The 15023-nt window shown below is 31.8% G+C and overlaps 2 protein-coding genes and 1 long non-coding RNA gene across 4 annotated transcripts; all 3 read right to left on the bottom strand.

The window, feature by feature from the left end:
* Positions 1 to 117: 117 nt before the first annotated feature.
* On the bottom strand, positions 118 to 2169 carry LOC105957567 (B3 domain-containing protein At3g19184). 2 transcript variants are annotated; one of them, XM_012981498.2, is made up of 6 exons: positions 1670 to 2169; positions 1449 to 1550; positions 1088 to 1122; positions 823 to 994; positions 525 to 731; positions 118 to 436 (listed from the first exon to the last, which is right to left on the bottom strand). In XM_012981498.2, the coding sequence occupies exons 1-6, from the start codon at positions 1796 to 1798 to the stop codon at positions 392 to 394; spliced, it is 690 nt and encodes a 229-aa protein (XP_012836952.2). In that variant the 5' UTR covers positions 1799 to 2169; the 3' UTR covers positions 118 to 391. The 2 variants fall into 2 exon arrangements, with proteins under 2 accessions (XP_012836952.2, XP_012836953.2); XM_012981499.2 differs by having other exon boundaries at positions 823 to 988; positions 1670 to 2040.
* Positions 2170 to 3847: 1678 nt separating this feature from the next.
* LOC148772086 (uncharacterized) lies at positions 3848 to 4992 on the bottom strand. The gene is made up of 2 exons (XR_016030047.1): positions 4945 to 4992; positions 3848 to 4224 (listed from the first exon to the last, which is right to left on the bottom strand). It is a non-coding gene; the product is annotated as an uncharacterized LOC148772086 (long non-coding RNA).
* Positions 4993 to 6011: 1019 nt separating this feature from the next.
* Positions 6012 to 9563, bottom strand: LOC105957568 (uncharacterized). The gene is made up of 8 exons (XM_088823194.1): positions 9180 to 9563; positions 8951 to 9052; positions 7597 to 7628; positions 7328 to 7493; positions 7038 to 7244; positions 6791 to 6881; positions 6490 to 6645; positions 6012 to 6396 (listed from the first exon to the last, which is right to left on the bottom strand). Exons 1-8 carry the CDS (start codon positions 9372 to 9374, stop codon positions 6377 to 6379), a joined length of 969 nt encoding a protein of 322 aa, XP_088679320.1. The 5' UTR covers positions 9375 to 9563; the 3' UTR covers positions 6012 to 6376.
* Between the last annotated feature and the right edge of the window lie 5460 nt (positions 9564 to 15023).

Below are 15023 nucleotides of genomic sequence, written 5' to 3'. Positions count from 1 at the left end.
CACGCAGCACGTGTAATAAAGAGAAACAATAACCATAAGAATATACTCCTATATTATATACTATTTTCTCGTGTATTATTTTTTTAATCTTTACAAAAAAAAATTAAAATATCAATATTTTAATAATTACCGAACTTAATATTTTAAATTCGGAGCATTTAGAATTGAATTTTTGGCGTACTGAATTTTACATACAATTTCATAAAATGAACACTGCCTCTAATATATCTAATTTAATTAAATATTCTACTATGATTGAATCTACAAGCACATAAGCATGAACTATTGAGCTTCTTCTGGCCAACATAAGCAAAGCTTTTTCGCCTCGTGTCTAAAAAATGTGGCCAGAGTACAAAATACTTACGCTCGACTTAACGATACGCTAAATTCATCAGTCGCTACTTTCACCCGAATCATTTACCCTTATGATATAAACCTGTACATATATAACAGCGCAATAAGAAATCACATTTCATCGAATATAAAATGGAGCAGACGTGATTCGCGCAGAGACAATTAATTACCTTGAAGGTTGTTCGATCGGTTAATTGAAAAACGAGGGCATCACCATCGACGAGTTCATGATCAATGGCAAAACCTCTCCATCCACCACTGAGGCCTCTTTTCAGAGCAAGATACTTGGTCGGAAACACTTCCCCTTCTTCATCAACTAAATCCATCATTTCATCGCTTTTCGGAAGGTGTTTATTGCAGAAATGAACCGGGAGACCCTATTGAAAAATCAACACAACTTTTTTACACCGTTCCGAATTCAGCCATGTTAAAAATCGATATAATTGTGTTTGACCAACATTAACGTACCAGCCAAAATCCACCGGTGACGTGTGATTGAAGCATAGGCTTCACAAAGACTGGCATATTGTCTTTATCCAGACGCGATTCGAGATCCTCTGCCCGTTCGATAGCGTACGCTCTATCTTCATCCGAGGCGTAAACTCTGTTCGACAAATCCCTTCTTCGACCACTGCTGTAGCTTTAAAACAGATCCAACACCAAAAGAGTTGGAAATTATTATTACTATTAAAAAGGAACTAAGAAATGTAGTGAAATGAAACAACATATTTACCTCCTTGCCCTCCCCATTGGCACAACACTCAGATTCTAATAAGAAACAAGAAAAACATAACTCAGAACAACTTAAGCAAAATTGTCTGACTTGTAATATTATCAAATATCGATGAGGCACCCCATTGTAATATCAAAATTTCTAGTGATACGTATACCACAAAGACACACGCACAAACACGTATATGCAATTATACAAGTAGAAACAGAGAGAGATGGGGTCATCACCAGAATATTCCAGACTATTGATGGTGTATATACACACATTACATATATATATATATGTATACACACACACACACACAGAAACAGAGAGAGAGAGAGAGAGAGAGAGAGAGAGAGAGAGAGAGAGAGAGAGAGACTTCTTTGTAGGTGCGAGGAGGCAAATCTGCAACACGGTTAGATCTACGAACAGCAGAGAGGTCCAATGGCTGCTTCGGAACCCTCGGCTTCACCTTCTTCATCTGTAGAGACCACAAAATAAATAATAATAAAATCCTATTTTAAAATCTATGAGTGTATAAAAAAAAAAAAAAAAAAAAAAAAAAAAAAAAAAAAAATCGATTTTGAAATTGGAGCGTACCGGTGAAGATTTGGGGGTGGTGAGAGCTTGAGAGAGCTTGTTGAGATTGAGTTCTTCCATTCTTTTCTTGTTCTCTTCCAACCTCTTCTGCCTGCTCGCCTCGTACGCTGATTCTTTCGCCACCACCATTTTTTTTTTTTTTTTGATTTTTTTTTTCAATTCCGCAAACTTTGATTTTCTATCTAGGGTTTATGGTATCGTTCAGGAATCAATGAATAAAGAGAAGGTTTATTGATTGATTGATTGATTGATTGATTGATTGTAAGAGTAAAAATGAAGGGAAAAGGAAGTGACCGTTGAGGGTTTTGCCATGGAAGTAAAACCTTCCATCTCCCTCCTAAAACCCTAGGGCTGGAGGCCCACTTCCCAATAATTCAAATTCAAATTTGTTTATGGCTGTTGGATTTTTATTTATTTTTAATTATTATTATTATTTTATATATTTGCATGAAAAATGACGATTGACTTTTTTTTTTAATGGAATTTTTAAATTTTGTAACAAATGAAATAGGGTCAATAATTGAACCATAGATAGGGATTGGGTTGGTTGTAACTTGTATCTAATTTATATCTCATTTACTTATCAAAAAAAATAGGGATAATTAGTGAAAACCCCCCACATCATTTACATATATTAGGGTGGGTTTAACCCCTTTTTTATAATTAGTGAAAACCCCCCATGTATTAAATTCGAATTTTTATGAATAATTTCATAATTGACATTTACATATTCACCCTTCTGTAATTAATTTATTTTAAACACGTGATTTGAAGAAAATCTTTGAGATCACGATATATCGGCATATTCCATAATCGCCTCATCTCTCTCAAACATCGTGTTAATTTTTGAACTGTTCCAAAGGCGCGTGTTGATATTCATATCTCGTTCCGTTCAGAGAGTCGACGAATGTAATTGAAGAAGGCGAGTTTTTTTTTTTTTTTTTTTTTGCAACGCAGTTGTGTTTTACTGCTGATTCGATGCATCAAATGTGAATTCATATATATGGTGAACTGATGTAATTGCAGAAAGTGGCTTCTACTTGATTTCATATATGCGAACTGGTGTTTCGTTCTTTGGTTCAGAGGATCTCATCGAGTTCATCGGCGATTTTGTAATTGAAGAAGGCGAGATTTTTTATGTTGTTCCTATGTGTGAACGATTTTTTTTACTGTTGCTTTTATTTTATAAATTGAAATTCATCTTTAATTGCATTCCGTACTAATTACATGAAGTTTTTTTGTAATTGGAGATGTGCGAACGATTGTTCTGTGTTGATTATGCGGAGGCTTTATAGTCGATGTATGCATTTATGTTTATACAGTCGATTTCTATGCTGGTAAATAATTTAATTTTTATGTTTAATATGTCTTGTTAGGTATTTGAATATACTTTAATTTGAAAATGTCCGAAACCTTGTTGTAGAGCTCTATGGGAGAATGCACCAGAGGAGATTTTCATATTTTTCTACTGGCTCCATAATATTTGTAGTTGTTTTGGGAAGATTGTCATTATTTTGTTACTTTTGTATTTGTTTATGTCACTTTTGTAATTGATTTTGACTTTCATAATTTTCTTTTTGTAGTATTAGAGCACTGGAGGCTAGGGCTTCTTGAGGCCAACATTGTTGGGAGTTGTGAGATGACATTGGCCTCTCTCTATGCTATGGCAAAGAATAGAAATAATGAATTTATAGTAGTTTTCGTTGGAAATTTGGGTGTTTTTTTTTTTTGTCGTTGTTTTCGACAATTTGTAGTTGTTTTTGTTATGTAATCATGTCATTATAATTTTGTTAGTATACATAGTTTATGTTGATTTAATTTTTAGAGGTGCAGATATTTTGACACATAGCCGTTTACTAGTTATTTTTCCAGAATAGTCTTTTGATAACAATTAATTTGGATATAGTTGGATTCATACTCGTTTTGCTAAAATTGTGGAAATAATCTTTTTGATAATATCAACAAACAAATTTTATCCAAATGCAAGTTCTTGCAAACCGACTATTATCATAAAAAACAACTATTCTAAACAACAACTATTAACCGAAAACAGGTATTACCCAAAACCTGCTATCATCAGAACATATATTCATATTGTCGAGCAAAAAAGTTGTTAGAAAAAAGAATGTAGCGTTGTGCAAAAGGTCTAATTCCAAAATCATCTTCATGAAAAACAACTCAATCAAAAAATACTCCATATATCAACATAGAAACATCAAAACAAAACAAATGATAAGCAATTTTTTAACAACACAAAACCAAAACAATCAAGCGGCGTTATCGTTCGAACTAATCTTCTTGATGTGCTTATGATTTCCCCAACATAAGAAAATCTTCACAATTTATGTCCGCAACTTGGAAAAATAACAAAACGGGTACTTGTATCGTTGCCCGTCAGTGTCGGCTTCTTCTTTTGCCCTCTGAAAACAACTATCCTATTTAATGACGTCGTCTTCTTCTTTTGCCCTCTGAAAACAACTATCCCGTTTATTGGTGCCGGCTTCTTCTTTTGCCCTAGGAATCGTTGCCCAAACAGTCGCTGCCCATTCTCATGTCTGATTATATTTGTCCCAAAAAATCTAGTCAGAATAGTATATTTACAAAATAGTTAATTTACAGAATAGTCTATTTACAGAATAGTCCATGTACATACTAATGAACTATTTGCAGGTAGAATAGTCTATTTACAGTTCAAGAATAATTCCACATCACTCAAGACACCCAAGCAAATAGACTATTTGGCATCACAATGGCATGGAGATTGGCTTATTTTAAAAAAAAAAGTATATTCACAAAATAGTCAATCTATATCTAGGCAGAATAGTCTATTTACAGTTCAATAATAATTACACATCCTTCAAGACAGCCAAGCAAATAGACTATTTGGAATCACAATGGCATGGAGATTGGCTTATTTTCAAAAAAAAAATTTATATTCACAAAATAGTCAATTTATATCTAGGCAGAATAGTCTATTTATAGTTCAATAATAATTACACAACATTCAAGACACCCAAGCAAATAGACTATTCTGCCTCACAATGGCATGGAGATTGGCTTATTTTCAAAAATATAGTTAATATACAAAATAGTCGATTTATATCTACGCAGAATAGTCTATTTACAGATTGTCATGTAAAACTACTGCATTATTACCTAAATAGTATGTTAAAAGTTACCAAAAACAGTTCACTAATAAATCCCACAAATTATAGCAGGGATTCAAGTCATACAAACAAATCGCACAAATTATAGCAGGAATTCAAAATAATTACCTGCGTCGGTTAGCCGAATATCGTTCAATGCTTTCGTCCTGCGTTCTCCTGTTCACAAAAACAAAATGTAAAAAACCACATTTGAAGGCTGTGTTTTTTGATATAATCGAAAAGAGGATATGAGTAAACAAGACTATTTCAGGGGGATACTTACTGCTTCCAGGTGTTGCTTTATTTCTCGACTGCGATGTGTTCATAGCTTCAAGAATTTCACTTTTTTGGGAGTTTCGTCGCTCTTTTTTTTTTTTTTTTTTTTTTTACCCAAGGAACGGAACAGCGTGGTTGTATCGCTGATTATGGTGGGTGAGTGAGTTTAAGAATTTGGCAGCGATTCAATTTCTCTACCCATAGGTTTTGTCGCCGGCGTAGTTGTTTACGAGAATTAGGGTTTTGCAGTGGGAGTTATGAAAAGATTAGGAAGAGCGAGATTTGGGGAGAAAATCTCACACGTTTCAGCAGTTTATTTTCCAGATTTTTAGTGATTTTTTATTAGACATAACGTGGCTCCAAAAAGGCTATTTTCGGGATTAATTAAAACAGTGGGTTTCCTACCAATATTGAAAATATGGCTGGATCCCCCATTATTAAAAAAAACACTAGAGGGGTTATGACTAATAGTCCCAAAAAAATAATTTATATCTCATTGATTATTGAAACTTGAAAAGTAAATAATTAAGATTGTTATTAGATTATTCCAAGGAAAAAAAAAAAGGTAAATAGCACTTAACCCCCTGTAATTTTTAACTTTATGCATATAATCCTCTTATATTTTCAATACAACAATATACCAAGTGAAATACAAGGGGGAGTCATGTGTACAAAGTTCAAATTACAAGGGGAGTCGTGTGCACAAAATTCAAACTATAAGGGGGAGTCGTGTGCACAAAGTTCAAATTACAAGGGGTCATGTGCACAAAATTCGTATTACAAGGAGGGTCATGTGCACAAAATTCAAATTACGGGTGGTCATGTGCACAAAGTTCAAACTACAAGTGGGGATCATGTGCACAAAATTCGAACTACAAGGGGAGTCATGTGTACAAAGATCGAACCATGAAAGCTACAAATGAGATAAAAGATGTAACTTCTTAATTTCTATTAAAAAAACATGTAAAATTTATCATGTAAACCTTTAAACACTACTAACTAAGACTCTTACATTTGTTCCTTCAAAATAAACAACTTTACTATGAAAGGAAAAAGAATACCGATTCACTTTCGTTCTACCTTTCGATGTTCAATGCCGGTGTATATTCATATGTCGAAACCCTAAAAAACTTTCAAGATGTAAACTCTAATATATCACCTTTTGCCCCGATTCGTCGAGACTATTTACATCTCTTACCCCCCGCGAAAGAAAAGAAGCTCTTCACATTTTCTCCTACATACACGAAACACCCCACAAGAATGTGTTCCTCTGTTTTTCAGCTCGTTAGTCCGTACTTTCGGAGCCTGCAAACACAACTTCCCAAAGTCAATTAAACAATTTTCAGGGATTAAAAGAAAATTCATTAATTCTTGAAATAATTCTAAATCTCCGATAACCTTCAATCACTTCGGAGCTAAAACCATCACTATTACTACTCGAAGACTTTGGTACGTCTCTTTCTTCGACCTTCTCCGAAGGCATAAGCATTTCGAACAGAGCAGGGTCCACGTAATTTCTTCTCCTTCGTTTCCGCGTATCTTTCTTCTCCGAATCTTCATTCAAATAATAATATTATAAAAAAAATTTACAATTTTATACATATAGAAAAGAGAGAATTTTTAATCTTGAAAATGTAAATAATGAAAAATCGGAAAAAAAAAAAAATTAAAAAATGTGCACAATGAGAAAAAAACCAACCGGAATCATTCCCTTCACAAGAAAAACGCAAATCCATGAGGCAAAGTGCAGCAAATAAGACTTCTATGTCATTTACTCTCACAATGTGCACCTACAACGCACAATAATAGTAATAATAATGCTCATCAAAATACCGAAAGCAATTTAACTACTTGAAAAAATAATAAATTGGTTCAAAATCATTAACGTTATAGATTAAACTGCGATATTAAAAAAAAATTAAAAAAAATTAAAAAAAATGAATAACCTTAAATTTGCAAGGCTCGGTCAAAAGGAAAATGAGTAAATCTCCTTTAAGTAATTTGTGTTTCATAGAGAAAGCCCTCCATCCGGCACTCAATCCATTCCTCCCCAAGAGATACGACGTTGTGTGCTCCCTCCCTAATTCATCCACAAGTACAACCGGCGTATCTTCATTCGGCAGATTAACCGTGCAGAATTTCTTCGGTAGATGCTGCCATAACAACCACTTGCCCATTAATAAAAAAAGTAAAATTAATAAAAAATAAACGAGGATATCATTCAGGTAAAGCATACCAGCCAAAACCCTTGGGAAACATTTGATGGGAGCATACACTTAACGAAGGAGGGAAGGTTATACTCCTTTGCCAAACGAGCTAGCAATTCAGCTGCTCGTTGCATGACGGAGCGCTTAGCTTCTTCGTCCTCGTATATGTCACAATCACGAGTTCGTTTACGCTCACTTCATGTTGCACGTAAATTTCACAGTCACAATTTTTTTCAAATAAATAGATTCTTTTTTTTTCTTTTCTCCGTAAACAAAAAAAAAAAAGAGATTTTTTTACCTTTGTGGTTTCTTGGAGTTATCCGAGCACACCTGTTCGGGAATTTAAGAAGAAAAAAATGTGGGGCGGGTTGGGTGGGGGTGGGGGGGAAGTTTAGTGCAAGTAATTCTTGATTATTTCATTATACTATCATCATTTATCAACTCATCACAAGGGCATGATTTCAAAACAAAATGCACAAGCAACGAAATATATATATATATATATATATATATATATATATATATATATATATATATATATATATATATATATATATATATATATATATATATATATATATATATATATATATATATATATATATATGTTTTAGGACTCATTCGTGTTCGTAAAAAACCGGGGGTGCAAGTGGGGGGCGGGGGGTGATTAAGGAGTTCACCAGCTGTGCAAACCAAACTCAATGAGATGATACAAAATGGAAGAAAATGAACATTATGCACTATGTCGATTTCTATTTTACGGCAAATTATCTTTAGATTATTTCAGTCAATTGCACTAAAATTCAGTGAAAAATATATTGCGCAAATAATGCAAGAATGCTAATGAAAATCGTGCCCCATGCGTTGACAAATACGAATTAACCAAATCCAAGAGCATCATAAATTACAATTGAAAAAGTCGGCATCTTTTCAATTTCGAAAACGCTTTTAGGGTTTCAATACGAATTAAGCAAATCCACGACCAACGCCGCATCATAAATTACAATTAAAAAAAAACAGCATCTTTTCAATCTCGACAACGCTTTCAGGGTTTCAATACGAATTAATCAAATCCACGACCAACGCCGCATCATAAATTAAAATTAAAAAGATCCGGCATCTTTTGAATTTCAACAACGCTTTTAGGGTTTCAACACAAATTAATCAAATTCACGACCAACGCCGCATCATAAATTAAAATTAAAAAAAAAATCGGCATCTTTTCAATCTCGATAACGCTTTTAGGGTTTCAACACGAATTAATCAAATCCACGACGAATGCCGCATCATAAATTACAATTAAAAAAATCCGGCATCTTTTTCAATCTCAATAACGCTTTTAGGGTTTCAAGAAATTCCGAATTACGGAAACATTGATTTTTTTATTAAAAAAACCCGCCGCCCTCGACAAAACGAAACGAAACGGCTTTAAATCTAGATCTTATCGCAAATCGAAAGAAACCCACATGAAAAATTGCCCTCTAATGCCAAATCTATTGACAAAAAAACAACTTGTACAACACAATTAAGCACAAAAACTTGACATGCATCAATTCAAACTTGCACATATAACAAAATCAAGAACACTAATGGATCCAAACACCAAAAAAATCACAAAAATAAATAAAAATAATAAATAAATAAATTCTCACTTCTTTGTCAGATTTGAGTCTTTCAGACTTTGCAGAAACACCCATGCTTGTGCTTTCAAATTGCATTTTAGTCCTCTCCTTCCTCTTTCTCTTGTTCCTTTCCTGAACACCAAAAAATAATTATAATAAAAAAAAATCATAAAATGTTTTAGTCAAAGAACCCACACAGACAACAAATAAATTAAAATAAAATAATAAAAGCTAATTAAAAGATTAAAAAAAAAAAAACCTGGGATGAAGAAGTTGTGGGGTCTTCAGGACAAAAATCAGAATCAGAATCAGAAGTACAGTACTGGGTCTCATGTAATTTTCCTTTGAGTTTTTCTTCGTCGTTGGTTTTCATTACAGTACTTGTTCTTCTGTCTTCTATTTCCTTCGCTATCGTTAACAAAACTTTTTTACTGACATTACCTTGCGCATACATTTTTCTTTTTTCTTAATTAATAGTAGTTTTAGAGAGAGAAAGAAGAGAGAGAGAGAGAGAGAGAGAGAGAGAAAAAGGCAGCTAGATTATTAGTACACAAAAGACAGCCAAACGCGGGGCCGTAGAGAGAGAGTTTTACAGAGGAAATATAGCGTTGCTCTAAAAGTTTTTTTTTTACTGCTAAATATTATATTATGGGGTGCCACCCCCTATTTAAATACAATTATGTCGGAGAAAATATTTTTTTATGTGCCCTCGGGATTCTGTTTTATTGTGAAATGGTACTCGTAGTTTTGTATTATTTCATTTTAGACCCTTTATTTTATGTGACATGGCTCTTTTTGTATAAGTATTTCTCTTTTAGTAATTATAAAGTTTAAATATGATTTTCTGATTTTTCTTTTTACTTTTAGGTTTGTGTTGTTGTAATATATTATTTTGTAAGATCTTTTTCTTCAATTGTGATAATTGGTTTGGTCATTGTAATATTTTCTTTCGTATTTTCGTAATTCTTGTGTTACGATATTTGTAATTTATTATTTTCTAGATATGTTGGTAGACAAAAGTTGGTCTCCGAGGATTATTATTGGTGAAAGTGGGGGCGAAATGAGAATATGCTAGACTTCGTTACGTATTAGAAAATAGTGGAAATTTGACAGCTCAGGACGTTGTTTTTTCGCGTGCTTTAGGTACATCAAGATAAACAATTATTTAATGGCGTTAGGTGAGTGACGGAAGGTGAATTAAAGTGAATAGTCCTGAAATAACGTGAGAGTCTTTGACTCGTCGAATGTAATAAATGCGACGATATTATATATTTTTTTGAAATTCAAATTGAAAATGTCGAAACTATATTTTTCCATCTTGCTAACAAAGGTTGTACATAATATTATTCTTGTAATTTTTTTTTTCTATTACTTTTGAAAAATCCGTGTGACGTTTGTATCGGTCGATAATGAAAGTCAATATTATAGTTTTTTATTTTCATGTATTTAAATAATTCTTGTGTTACGATATTTGTAAATTTTTTTCTCTAGATATGTTGATATAGTTAAAATAAAGCCTAGATGGTAGACGAAAGTTGGTCTCCGAGGATTATTTTTTGTGAAAGTGGGGCGAAATTAGAATATGTTAGACTTCATTACGTATTAGAAAATAGTTATAATTTGACAGTTCAGGACGCTGCTTTTTCGCGTGCTTTAGGTACATCGACATAAACAATTATTTAATGGCGTTAGGTGAGCGACGGAAGATGAATTAAAGTGAATAGTCCTGAAATAATGTGAGAGCCGTTAACTCGTCGAATGTAATAAATGCGACGATATTATATATTTTTTTGAAACCCAAATTGAAAATGTGGAAATTATATTTTTCCATCTTGCTAACAAAGGTTGTACATAATATTATTCTTGTAAATTCTTTTTCCATTACTTTTTGAAAAAAACGTGTGACGTTTGTATCGGTCAATAATGAAAGTCAATATTATAGTTTTTATTTTCATGTATTTAAATAATTATTTTCTTCTATCCGCAACCATAGGGTAACCGAAGGTCATTTTTGGATTCTATTGTTTTTTAAAAATCATATTAGAATAGGTCATATAATAAAGTTTGAATTTTGATCATTCACATTAAATACAATGGTTGAATCATATACTCGGTCCAATATATATACAGAGTTCATATGTTTATAACATGAAAAATTTGAGTAATTGCAATATTGGTGTTTATATATGCTTCCATTTGATGCTATCTAACAAGTTCTTCACAATAAATTGAATAATAAAAATTAAAAATAAAGATATATCTTTTTGTAGAAAACAATTTACAATTTAATAGCAAAAAATATAGTTTTCATCCCTTAAATTTGCACCGACTTCACATTTGGTCCCTCATGTTTCAAAAATTCAACATTTTCGTCATTTCAGTCATTTTAGCGTTAGTACTCATGGAATCAAGGCTGTGCATCACCTCCTTAACTGACGGACTAACGGTAAATTGACAGAAATTACAAAAATTGATAAATTATTGAAACATGAGAGACCAAATGTGTTTTTTATGGACATGAGACCAAATATGAAATTGATGCAAATTTGAGGGATGAAAACAGTAATTTTCCCCAATTTAATGACACCACACACTTGGCCTTTTCAAATACTGAAATGATTTGTGCAGGCCAAAATTAAACATTCAGGCACATTTTTTATCATTTTTCAAAAAACAAAAAGTAAAAAAACTCAAAACTCTCTCAACCTTTCGATTTTCTTTCGCAAAGCCCGTGCAAATCGTCAACAGATCGGAGGTAATTTTTACGTTTTTACGATCCTCTTGTTATGTAGATTACGAATCCGGAAAAAAAAAACGAAAAAAATCACACGTTGGCCTGCTCGTGTGAATTTACACGAGCGCATCCACTGTGCTCGTGTAAATCCACACGAGCAGGCATTTTTATTATTTTTTTTTATTTTTTTTAATTGCTCGTGTAAAAACACACGAGTGGTTGCAAAGTGCTCGTGTGAAATCACACGAGCAGTTTGCAACCGCTCGTGTGTTTTTACACGAGCAGATTATTATTAGTTTTTTTTTTTTTTTTTTTTGATTTATAAGATGCTCGTGCAAAAACATGCGAGCATTTCAACAGTGCTCGTGTGAAATCAGATGAGCACTGTTGAAATGCTCGTGTGTTTTTGCACGAGCACAAAAATTTAATTTTTTTTTTTTTTTTTTTTTAATTGGGTAGGAATAGTACAAAAGGTAAATAGTTATGGTAAAAAGGTAAAAAATCATGGTAAAAAAGTGCCTGAATGTTTAATTTGGCCTGCGTATATCACCACCCTTTCAAATACATCATGATTCAGGCCAACTTAAGACAACCTCTGAAGTTCAATTTCCTACATTACATATAAATAAACATATAACCAATGTTATCAGAACCGGACCGGACCGGCCGGTTCGACCGCGACCCGCCGGAAAACCGGTCCGGTCTAACCCCCAAACCCACATAAACTCAAAACTGGGGTCAACTACTAGAAATCTGGTCTGACCGGGTGGAACCCAGGACCCGGCGAACCGGCTGCTGACCCGGGTTCGATTCCTAAACGCTGCGTTTTATATTTTTTTTTTTTAATACTTTATCAAAACGACGTCGTTTTGATTATTAGGTTTAAAAAAAAAAAAAAATTGAATTAAAAAACACGTTAAACGTCAACACTCAACAGACTTGTTTGACAAGTCTGTACATCTTCGCCTTCACTATTCCCGCTCCCAGCCACGGCCTCCCAATCCTCCAGCCGCCAGCCACCGCCGCAAACCACCAGCCACCGCCGCCCCCGCAACCTGCCGGTACCCTCTTTCATGTAGATGAATCGTGCAATTTTTAAATTCTTTTGTTTAATCATGTGATAATAATTTTGTTTAGATTTCAATTCTTCAAACAAAATTTGTTTAGATGTGAATTTAAAATTTCTATTTACACTTGTAGTTTTTTCACCATTTTATATTTTAAATTTTAATTATGTGATGAGGATGATTTTGATGAGATACATTATTATTATTATGGATAATTTTTTGGATTGAAGTGAAGTTTTCATATGTTGTTTAATGTTTTAAATTTTTATTTGGATGTAATTATGTGTATATAAAATTAAAAAATAAATAGAATATATAAAAAAGTAAAAAACCCGGGTTGACCCCGGTTGAACCGGTCCAACCATGACCCGAATACCTCGCCGGTTTAATGTCCGGTCCGGTTCTGATAACATTGCATATAACATCAATACATTATTTTCGACAAGTTATTTATATTAAAAATAAGGGTGTTTCTACCATAAGATTATGTGTTCTAAATTCTAATTATGCATCCTAGGTTTTAAACTTTTATGAGATACCCCTTCAAATTGCGACACGTGTCCCAACAAAAAAACCTATTTTTTCCTCATTTATGTATTGTCGCAAATACCCTTTTTATAATTATTATTTTAAAAAAATCAGCAATTATAAATTATTAATGAAATGTCAATTTTACCCTCTCTATTTTAATGCAATTTTAAATATATATTTATTGCTGAATTAAAATTTATAAAGTCAATTATATCATTATTCGTAAAAATCATTAAACCACTTATCTAAAATTGCATCAACCTGGATTCAAACTTGTGATCATCTGAAAACATACAAGAATACTTACCATTAAGACACAACACATAATTGACAATAAACTAACAATACGGATATATATCATAAAGCTACAATTTATAATGGTTATAAAACTTATATAAATAATGTTAAATAAATTATTAATTCTCATATAATTATTATTATATATTAAAAATATTCCATACTAATAAATCTTTATATAATATAATTTTAAAATCTAAGGAAATGATGTTCAACTCGTGTAATTTAAAAATGAATTTCGAAAGAATTTGAAGTTTAAATTGAATCGTATATTGTAAGATTTGATTAAATCGTAATATTTGAATCAATTAAACTCATGTGTTTTCAATTCAAAAACAATATTCAAAGATTTGATCGATTAAGCTCAACTCATTTCAATTCGCAGACAATATTCAAATATTTGAATCGGTTAAACTCAATAATTTACAATGGCGTATTAATCAATATGTGTATAGTTAAAGTTTAGTAACCTTTTTTTATGGATAAAATAATAAAATTTAATTCGTAAAAATCGTAAGATTAAATCTTACGATTTACGATCTGATTCTTGCGATTTTACGAATTAAATTATTATTTTGTTGTTAAAATTGAATTAAAAGGATAGTAGACTTTAATTATAAATAGTTAACTCGATTAATACGTTCTTGTCAGTGGTTGAACTTAATCGATTCAAATTTTTGAATAATATTTACAAATTAAAAGGATTTGCGCTTAATTGATTCAAATCAAACGCTTTAATTAATCTTATGATTTGATTCTTGCGTAATATAGGAATTATTGTTTTATGAAAAAATTGAATTAAAAATGTGTTACACTTTAATTAATAATAGTTAATTTGATTAAGACGTTCTTGTCAATAGTTGAGCGCGCTAATGAATCGATTCAAATATTTGAATAATGTTTACGAATTGAAAGGACTTGAGCTTAATTGGTTCAAATATTACGCTTTGATAAAATATTATGATTTACGATTAGGTTCTTACATGTGTTAGGAATTAAATTTTTTATTTTTTATGACAAAATTGAATTAAAAAGATATTAGACATTACTTATAAATAGTTAAATCAATTATGTAACATGTTATGTCAATAGTTAAGCAACCGATTCAAATATTTGAATAATGTTTACTAATTGAAAGGATTTGTACTTCATCGATTCAAATCTTACTAGTTGATTAAATTAAATATTAAAAGAAAATTCACAATATAGTATTTGTAGTATATAATTTTATTTTAAAGTAAGAAAACTACTAATTGGAATGAGTTATAATTTTTTCTTCTTCTAAATAAACATATTATTTTATTTTTTATTTGGATTTGTCACACTATCGATTAAATAACATAAGTGAGTTTGAATTAAGTTATTTGAGCATTCTTTACATTTCTAAATGGTGGAGTTTATTAATACTTCTAATATTATATAATTAATGATATATGTTTGGCGTATTGAACTGCAATTCTTTATATTTTTCAAA

This window comes from Erythranthe guttata, chromosome 2 (genome assembly GCF_056151865.1).
Source record: "Erythranthe guttata isolate IM_541 chromosome 2, IM_541, whole genome shotgun sequence".
Lineage (NCBI taxonomy): Eukaryota > Viridiplantae > Streptophyta > Magnoliopsida > Lamiales > Phrymaceae > Erythranthe > Erythranthe guttata.
The sequence above is the reverse complement of the archived record's forward strand: the minus strand, read 5'-3'. Positions and strand labels throughout refer to the sequence as shown.